Source organism: Nematolebias whitei, chromosome 11, assembly GCF_014905685.2.
Source record: "Nematolebias whitei isolate Nwh7 chromosome 11, NemWhi1, whole genome shotgun sequence".
Taxonomy (NCBI): domain Eukaryota; kingdom Metazoa; phylum Chordata; class Actinopteri; order Cyprinodontiformes; family Rivulidae; genus Nematolebias; species Nematolebias whitei.
This window is the reverse complement of record NC_056508.1, coordinates 45,692,914-45,702,924: the sequence shown is the minus strand read 5'-3', so window position 1 is coordinate 45,702,924 and position 10,011 is coordinate 45,692,914. Positions and strand designations below refer to the sequence as shown.

Sequence of the window (10,011 nt, the reverse complement as noted above, 5' to 3'; positions counted from 1 at the left end):
TCAGTCCAACGGCGTCACATTTAGAGCAAAGAACTTTAGTTTTAATTATCGTTGGCCACAGCAGGATTAAAAAAAAAAGCATTTAATTTATCTGTTACAGACTTTCCAACATAATTTCCATCATTGTGACCTTAAATTCAACCCTGATTGTTAAAGTCTCTGAAGAAGAAGAGGAATGAGAAGAAAAACCGCCTCCCAGGAAGTCGTTCAAAGAAAAAGTCCGATCTGTTGTAACAAACTGAACCTACACACGGAGTTCACACACACGAGGGAAAGTGCAGGAAGTGTCTGACAAGCTTTGGCCCGCTGCGCGTTGAAGGTGAGACGGCAGAAGACGTGGACTGTCCGTCCTGACGGGAGACAGTTTGTCCACCGTTAGGCCAGCAGGCGGCGCTGTCGCACCGTGAAACCAGCCCGGTCCCTCCAGCACTGAAAGTCCGTGCTCCAACAAAAAAACTATAAAAAATAAAAAGTGAGGAAAAACAAACGAGTCTGAGAACGTGAGCGCACGAATCAGTCGATCTTGACCGCGGCGTAGATCTTCCTGACGAACATGTAGGCGGCGTAGAAACCGATGGTGCCGGTGAGCAGCCAGAAGGTCAGAACCATCAGGGTGGTGTAACCGAAGTACAGGAGGGACGGGATGAACTCCACGATGTCCAGCTGGGAAGACAAAACAACGAGTTGGTCTTCATGTTATCAAACTACGATTCATACACGGCTTTATTGTGAAGATGTCCTCTGTCCTCACTCTGTCCTCACTCCATCTACCTCCATGTCCTCTCTAACTGCATCCATATATCTCCTCTGTCTTTTTCCTGGCAGCTGCATGTCTAACATCCTTCTACCAATATACCCACTGTCCCTCCTCTGGACATGTCCAAACCACTGTCCCTCCTCTGGACATGTCCAAACCATCTCAGTGTGTCCTCTCTAACTTTATCTCCCAGTTGTTCAACCTGTGCTGTACCTCTGATGATCTCATTCCTGATCTTCTCCATCCTTGTCTCTCCTAAGGAGAACCTCAACATCTTCATTTCTACCACTTCCAGTTCTGTCTCCTGTCTTTTTGTCCATGTCTCTGTCTCCAGACCATACAACACAGCTGCTCTCACCACTGTCTTGTAAACTTTGCTGACACCCTTTTGCCACAAATCACTCCTGAAACTTTTCTCCATCACTCCATCCTGCCTGGACTCTCTTCTTCACCTCTTTACCACACTCCCCATGTTCCTGGACAGTGGACCCCAAGTCCTTGAAGTCCTGCACCTTTGTGACCTCTGCTCCTTGTAGCCTCACTGTTCCACCTCCTCCCTCTCATTCACACACATGGACTCTGTCTTACTACGGCTGACTTTCATTCCGCTTCTTTCAAGTGCATACCTCCACCTCTCCAAGTTCTCTTCCACCTGTTCCCTGTTCTCACTACAGATCACAATGTCATCTGCAAACATCATAGTCAACAGATGAGGTCAGGCAGGAATTCCCGTGATCGGTCCATCATTAGAGTAAATAAGAAGGGGCTCAGAGCCGATCCTTGACGCACTCCCACCTCCACCTTGAAGCTGTCACTCCTATAGAACATCTCGCCACTGTCCTGCTGTCCTCATACATGTCCAACGTCTCTGTCTCTCCTGTCATGCTCCCTAGTGGCTGATTTAGCTAACTAGCAGCTCAAAGTAGCAACAGAAGGCAAAAATAAAGCAGATGCACTGAAACGTTCTTTAAAAGAAAAAATGTTTTTGAAGATAATTTTTTGTATTTCTATGGGGACAGTTTTTGAAAAATAAAGTTCAGCTGTTCAACTAATTCACTATTTAAACAGGTTAGTCTCACCGAGTCAGAGCTTCAGATCTTTTTACAAGATATTCCAGGAAACAGGAGCTGAGTAAGAGAATGACCTTTGACCTAGTTCAGTCCTCACAGAGGGGACACTGCAGGTAATGATGTCCTGAGAGCGCACGCTGTAGCTGCACTCACGCAGAGACATGTAGGAGGAGATGTATGAAGGCAGCAGACCAAGAAGTGATTTAAAGATGAAAATGTACCAGTGGGAGAGTCTGTGAAGTTAATGGTGACCAGTTAACCAGTGAATACTGGGTGCAGTGGTGGGTACGGTAGAACTATTTCCACAATAAGAGTAATCCTGTTCAAAATGAGTCAGGAAGAATTTACACTTCTCCATTAATATTTATAATTCTTTCAACATCTGTATTTGTAAGAACACCACTCACATAAACACATCTGTGTGTAAATACTCACGTAGTACACGTGTCCCGTGTAAACACAGTATTTAATCCATATTTGTTTTAGGATTGGTGATGATGGATCACGGGTTTGTTTCCTCACATGAACGCTTTAAAGATTCGTAACGATAAAAACTCTGTTCTGATCGAAACCGACGTCCTTTAAAATGAGGCTCTGTGGAAACGGTACGAACAGTTAATGTCTTACCTGCTGTAGATCGCTCTGTGAAGCGCCTCAGTTTAGAGAAACAGAACCAGGTGTGGCTGGAAGCTAACGGCTCGCTCGAGCGCAGCCGAGACCAAAGAGTTGGAGACTGGAGTCGCGTGACGACGACACAAATCCACTTTGGTCTCGGCCGCGCCGTTTGCTCGTCGGTCAAGTCAGAATTAAACCGTTTCTCCAAACCGAGGTCGTTCAAAAAACCATCTACATCAGGTAAGATGTTAACCGTTCACGACCTCTCTGCAGAACCTCGCTCTAAAAGATCCAAATATCCGAGCCAACAGGAAGTCTTCTGTCAAATGCTGACAATTTCAAATTAAAAGACACTGATAACTCATTATTTCGTTTGTTTACCTTGTTGACGAAGTAGAAGATGGCGTAAATAAGAACGTAGAAAGCGGAACCTCCTGACACCAGGAACGTTCTCCACCACCACCGGTAATCCTGACGGCAAACAAAAACAAATTAAAGCTCAAGAACGTGCAGGAAAAAAACACGGCTGCTGGTTTTAAAAAGGTCAGAACACGAACGAGTCGAGGAGATTCACCTCGGCGCAGAGCTGGAAATAAACCATCACGATGCTGATCTGGGAGCAGGAGACCACCAGGATGATGAAGACCAGGAACAGGAAGCCGAACAGGTAATAAAACTGGTTCTCCCAGATGGCCTGTTGGTGTCGAGAACAGGAACAGGGTTTCTAATTTAATGTAAATGTTAAATTTAAAGCACAAACGAGGCGACCCGCTGAACTTACGCTGAAGATGAAGAAGAGTTCGATGAACATGGCGCCGAACGGTAAGATCCCGGCCATGAGGATTCTAGACCAAGGAGAGAGAAGCTCGTCTCAGGCGTTCAAACACACGAGGAACGTCTGAGGCTCCACAAACGGACGCTCACCCAACAAACTTGTTCATGTACCAGCGCTGCTCCGGGACCTGCCGGGGGATCTGGTTGGTCCGGACCGGGTTGTCGTACGGCTGTTTGCGGAAGCCGAAGTAATACCCGAGGTAGACCAGCGGCATGGAGATACCGAACCACATGCACAGCAGGGCCAGCATGGTGGTGAAGGGGACCTGCAGCGAGAGGAGACGTTCTGACGCATCAAGACGTGTTTTTGTACTTTTACTCCTGAATTCCTGCCAAACACCCGCTGCTGAACCCGACGGTCCGTTTCACCGACTGGTTCACAGAAATCTGAGAATCCTGCAGCGAAACTCCAGCTCAGGATAAACAACAAGCTAACAAGTACTGCTGAAAAAAACGTTTCACGTACAAGTACTGCAGTTAATTTGGCATTAAAACGGTTGCTTCATCACGATTAATATAACAAGCTAACTTGTTAACGTGTATACAACTGTTTGACGACGATGTTAAAGTTTATAAAATAAAACACACCTTCTATACATTTAACATCACAAAGTGCTTCAAGAAAAGAACAAAGGTGTGCGCAGTGTTTTTCTACCATCAGACGAGGGCGCCCCGCCCTGTCAACAGAGCCGAGCTCCTTGTCCCTGTCAACACTAACGTAGCGCTAAGCTAGCAGCGCGCAATAGACGCACTAGCTAAAAAGCTACAGAGATAGCGCTCCGTCTCCCATACGCTGAGCCCTTTCCTTCACAACCCTCACCACCCCCCCCCCCCCCCCCCCCCCGCCAACAACTGTTGACACAAACGACGCGCAACACCCCCCCCCCATTACAAGTTAGAGCAGGAATGTCCTGAATGAGCCGAACGTTTCGATATATGAACTGCCGAAAAGCACAAAAATTGTGGAACAAGTTACGAGCTTAAAAAAATGGATAAACTATTTTCAAGCGATGAAAATTCAAACATGCGTGACGCTCGTCGGTTACGTGCGTTGACGGTCACGCAGCGGAGTTCTGGACAACCTGAAGACAGTCGGGTTCCTTCGCGTTTGAACACTTAAATAAGATGCTAGAAAAGTCCAAACGCGAAGAAATACAAACATGAACAGTCCTGAATAAAATGGGTCCCGAAAACAGAACCCTGAGGTACACCACAAGCCAACCCAGTAATGTTCAACAATATGTGGTATGAAGTTTTTGTAGATTGGAACCGTTTTAAGACAACGAGTCACTTTTGATCAGACTAGCCGTTAGCTCATCAATCCAGTCGGAACGAAACTCCTCGTGAACTTTGAACAAAAACTTTACAAAGAACCTCACCGGAAAATATCTGAACTGTAGCTTTAAACTGCTAAAATCTAATTTAATCTGGATATAAATCAGATAAAACTCAAGTTTCTCGTAGATTTGAATGATTTTATGCCAAAGATTACATTAAATTAATTTTAAACTTTGTCTCCAACGTTTATGTCAACAGAGTTTTTATAAACACAAAGTTTGTTTTCTCAGTTTTTATAACTTTAACCTGAAACAGATTCCTAATTTCTCTTTGATGTTTGAGCGTTAAACTCACCAACTCGGATTATTTTCTGATTTTTGAAGCGTTGAGACTCACCGCTCCGGAGGAGTGTTCGCCCCAAATGAAGCAGTTCAAGACGAAGCAGATTCCAAAAACGACTCCGGGATATAAAGTGGCCGTCTGCGAAGGAAGACGAGTTGAACTCAAACAAACTTTATAATCTTTACAAAGAGCCAACGTTTAGTTTATACTGTATAAAAATCAAAATGCGACTCTAAATCTGAGGACGGTGAGCGAGTGGACGGCTCAAACACAGATCTGACATTTAGCATCAAACAAGTTAATTCAAAGGCGAAACGAACGTTCGGTTTTATTTAAAACCGATGAACTCACACAAAAAGCTCCTTTCCTCCACCGGTGGCCCTTCAGTGTGCGGTACAGTCTGCCGGCGAAGTAACCCCCGAACACCCTGAAGGACGAACATCCACAACATTAAAAGACGTAGAATTTCAATCACGCTCCTGTTGGAACGATTTATTTTAAATGTGGTTGATTGAGCTGGAGCTTCAGGAAGTCTTACCCCATGAACATGAAGAGGAAGCAGGACGTGGTCATCAGGGCGCCCCTGCTGGACGGAGACAACATCCCCAACATGGCGACAACTGCAGACAGACGGGAGCAGAGCGTTCTGCGTCAACGCACAACTCGTCTCCTTTACGGTGACGATTTACAGATCCGTTTTTAAACGAGTGTAAACGAATCGCTTGGACGTGACTCGCGCGGCACAACGAGTCACCGCGACGACTCGGTCCATCTTTCTCCAGACCAAAATCTGCGCCACGAACCAGTTTGTTGAAATGTGATTTTTACTGGTCTGGAGTGACGTCAGCAGGAATTACAACCTTATGGTAAAAAAAAAAAAAAAAAAGAAACTCCCGAGCTTCACGACGCCGCCAAGTATTATACGAAGGGATTTCCCATGTTAAAATAAAGCAGGGTGAAATTAAAAATGAAAAGTAAAGAATTGGAATTAAAAAGATTATTTTTTAAATGAAATGTGGGGTGTGGTGGTGCAGAGGTTAGAGAATTGATTGGAAGGTCGCTGGTTCAACTCCCCGGACCTTTATGGAGTCATTGTGTTCTACAGGTCTTAATTACAGCTGGGGGGAGGGGGGGGGGGGGGAGAGACTGGGGCTGAGATGGTGTAGAGGCAGGGCGGCCGACTGGGGACCAGAAAGGTGCGGTTCGAATCCCCACCATGCCCACATGTCGTGGTGTCCCTGAGCAAGACACCCAATCCCCAACTAGTTCCCACTGCTCCACCTGGGTGTCTCAGGTGTGATGGGTCAAAAGCAGAGAACTGATCTGACCAGGACGAAGCTGGACAACGAGGACTCATCACAGAAGACAACAAGGACCTAGTTTGGGTTGGTCTTCCTGCAGGAGGGTCCACACGAGTCCGGGACAGGGTGCCAGGTCTTGGGTATCAGGTTTTTGGGACACGGTGGGGAAGGAGCCTGAGCACGTGCGTGAGTTTGAGATCTCGACGTGCTCCGAGCTCTGGACGCGAGACCTCGAGAGGGACTGGAACGTATTCCATACTGTGGAGCTGCTCCACATCCAGAGGAACCAGTTGAGGTGGTTCAGAAGTCTGGTGGGAAAGCTCCCTGGACGCACCCCTAAGCAGGTTTGAATGGGAATGTCCAACTGGGAGGAGACCCTGGAGAAGACTCGGGACAATGGACGGGTCTCCGTTTCATTCAGACTCGTTTTACCAGCACGGGTCACGTACGTGGTCCTTTCATGATCTTCAGGGTCTTCAAGCAGCCGAAGAACCCTAAAGTGACCGACATAAACCTCGAGCCCAAAAAATGAACGTGTGTTTCCGCTCGTTTGTTTGTTTGTTTATGAACCTTAAAAACAACAAAGAACAGACTTCTGGTGTTTTCTTTGCTCAGCTGACGCTTGTTGCGTTTATAAAGAAGCGTGAACTTCCTTCATGACGACATCCATTTCATCGCAGGAGAATTTATCCTGAGGAGGATCAGACTCACAGATGACGATCAACACCATGCAGAAGAGCTGGATCCCAGAGCCCAGCAGAGAGCTGAGGATCATGGGATACTGCGGCGGCCTGAACACGTCGCCGTGGACGTTCTTCCATCCCGACTCCTCCATGGTGTCCTCCTGAAAGAAACATCGTGAGCGGTGAGATGTGCCGTTTGGAAAACGCCGTTATCGTCTTTAATCTTCAGCTTTCTTACGATGTCGTCCTCCCTGTTGTAGTTGGCGATGTCCTTCCTTAAAGTCCTGATGATGATCATACTCAGAATACCTGAGAGAGACGGCGGCACAGGAGAAGCCAAGAAGACCATGCTTTTAAAACATCTGGTTGTTGGGGACGTACAACTACATGACATTAACACACAAAGTTAATTAAATCAATTTCTACATTTTTTTTTTTTTTTTTTTTTAACTTGTTGGCTGTTATTAAAAAAACTAAATTAAACTTTTTAAACAACGTTATGGCGTGTAATTATCTCAGATTGATTTTAAGGTTTTCTTCTCTTGTAAGAGAATTATTAAAATTAGCTTAAAAACGTTCTACAAGTTGGTTTTCGTCAGGTCTGGTGGATGTTTTTAGGCACCACAAACCAAAACGGACGTACAAACGACATAACCAAGCCACTTATTGCACCGCGTGTTCAGCTGACCACTAGGTCACATCTTATCTTTTTGCATAAATTAGCAAGTCCTGCGACTTATAGTCTGAAGCAACTAATACATGTTTTTTCTCCTCATATTTATAACAATTTTTGGCCGAGATCTGATGATTTCATTCATTCTGACATGGAAAATATTGAACACTACCATTTTCAGCCACTAGAGGGCCCTCGACTAATATGGCAAGCCAAGTGTCTCATTAATAGGTGAAAGTGTCTATTAATGAGACACTTGTCTTGCCGTACAGGCCACCTTCGTCTCGCTCCAGAACTCCTGGAACAAACGTCAAATCAGCTGCATTTCACCGCCCCGGAGAAAAGCAGCTGATTTGACCGCTGACGTGCATTTATTAAGGAAAAGTTCAACTGAGACGCACCTTTACTGTAATGTCGAGCAAACAAATAATTGTTTTTAGGTGGTTGTCTTGTTAAATTCTTGTTAAAGTCCTCCCGTGCACGCTCCCGTGGCCGCCATTTGGCAGCCAATCAAAAAGGAGATAAGCACCTACAATAATTATTTGTTCGACATTACAGTAAAGATGCGTCTCAGTTGAACTTTTACTTAATAAATGCACGTCAGTGGTCAAATCAGCTGCATTTCTCTGGGGCGGCGCAGCGAAATGAAGCTGATTTGACGGTTGCTCCAGGCGAGCTGGACGAAGGGGGCAGGCTATGGCAAGTCGATTGCGTCATTAATAGCCACTTTTACCCATTAACGGCATGCCATACTACTCGAGTGCAATCTAGCGGCTGAAAATGTTAGTGTTAATATGAATGAATGAAAACAGTCGTATCTCAGACGAGAACTGGTTTAAAAATATTTGTCACTTCGGCGTGTAAATCACAGGACACGTAACTTATGCAAAACAACACGACTTATAGGGCAAAAAATACGGTACGCTGTTATTTTAGGAGCTTGAAAAGTTAAACACACACTTTTAATCCTGTAGCAGAACATTCAGCGTTTACTCCGACAGGTCTCTGAAAACCTTCGGCTGATAAAAGATGTTACTGGTATAAAACGATGCTGGACGTACCGGACAGGAAGAAGACGACCACCACGGAGTTGACGATGGAGAACCAGTGAATCTGGACGTCACTCATGGTCAGGTAGGTGTCCCAACGAGACGCCCACTTCACCTCGCTCTCCTGCGCACAGCACACGTCACATGACTCGACTCCTTCAGCTTCGCTTTCAAACCATCACGACCCTCAAAATAACCGTTTATCGACCTTCAGCTCTGATAAAAGACGAATTAAAGCCACGCTTCCACAAGGCCTTTTCCTGCACCAACTATAAAATAAAACTTTACATTTCAAACGTTTGTGATTTTCATTGTTTTCTTGATTTATCAGTTTATTTTCCCATTTTTTTGTGTAATTTTTATTTTATACATTCCAAAATATTTACCTTTACAAATATTTTCCCTAAATCCATTTTATCAAATTATATATTTGTCTTTTTATGCTACTTTTGACTTTTAGCTACCCTTGTGCAACTTCTAGCATTTTGATACTTCTAGCTAAAATTTAGCTTTTTTTAGATTCTAGCTATTGCCTTTCTACTTTTAGCTTTAAGCTAGAATTTTTTTTACCTTTATGTTTTAGCTAGTAATTTGCTACATTTGGCTAGCTCTTTACTTTTGACTTTTAGCTAGACTTCTGCTACTTTTAGCTTCAAGCTAGCATTTAGATACATTTAGCTTCTAGCTAGAATTTTGCTATTTTTATATTTTAGCTATGGCTTTGCTACCTTTAACTACTAGCCAGCATTTTGCTACATTTAGCTTTTAGTTAGTAATTTGCTAAATTTGGCTAGCTCTTTGATACTTTTTATTTTTCACTAACCAAAAGCTATTTATCTAAGTAGCTAAACTACTTTAAGCTTCTAGCTAGAATGTGGCTACTTTTAGATTCTAGCTATTGCTTTGCTACTTTTAATTGGCATTTTGCTACTTTCAGCTTTTAGCTAGTAATTTACTACATTTGGATAGTTCTTTGTTACTTTTAGCTAGGCTTTAGCTACTTTTAAATACTAAGTAGCCCTCTGCTACTTTTATATTCTAGCTAGCATTTAGATACATTTAGCTTCAAGCTAAAATTTTGCTACATTTATGTTCTAGTTTGGTCAACTCATTTTAGCTTGAGCATGCATCACGATATCATTTTAGCTTGTAATTAGTAATTTGTCGCATTTTGCTAGTCCTTTGTCACCTTAAAGTTTTAGCTAGTATTTAGCTACTTCTCGCTTCTAGCTAGTGTTTTGTTAATTTTAGCTAGTTTTGTTTTTTTAGTTTCTCACTACAGTTTGTTAGTTCTAGCTTTTATCCGGCTTTTTGATACATTTAGCCTTTTCTTACTTACAGCTTTTAGACTCAGTATTTACAGACCCACCCCGGGGACTCGGTACAGACTACGGACCCACCCCGGGGAC

At 44.0% G+C, this 10,011-nt stretch overlaps 1 protein-coding gene across 1 annotated transcript in view; it reads right to left on the bottom strand.

The window, feature by feature from the left end:
• Window positions 1-435: 435 nt before the first annotated feature.
• The window catches only part of tm9sf4 (transmembrane 9 superfamily protein member 4), a 20,917-nt gene continuing 11,341 nt past the window's right edge, over window positions 436-10,011 (bottom strand). Inside the window, exons 8-18 of the mRNA XM_037685039.1 lie at window positions 8,615-8,726; window positions 7,119-7,189; window positions 6,909-7,041; window positions 5,435-5,516; window positions 5,248-5,323; window positions 4,951-5,034; window positions 3,367-3,542; window positions 3,224-3,287; window positions 3,017-3,136; window positions 2,824-2,913; window positions 436-663 (exon numbers count right to left, since the gene is read on the bottom strand). Coding sequence (XP_037540967.1) covers window positions 514-663; window positions 2,824-2,913; window positions 3,017-3,136; window positions 3,224-3,287; window positions 3,367-3,542; window positions 4,951-5,034; window positions 5,248-5,323; window positions 5,435-5,516; window positions 6,909-7,041; window positions 7,119-7,189; window positions 8,615-8,726 — 1,158 coding nt within the window. The 3' untranslated portion in view covers window positions 436-513. The remainder of the gene's footprint in view (window positions 664-2,823; window positions 2,914-3,016; window positions 3,137-3,223; window positions 3,288-3,366; window positions 3,543-4,950; window positions 5,035-5,247; window positions 5,324-5,434; window positions 5,517-6,908; window positions 7,042-7,118; window positions 7,190-8,614; window positions 8,727-10,011) is intronic.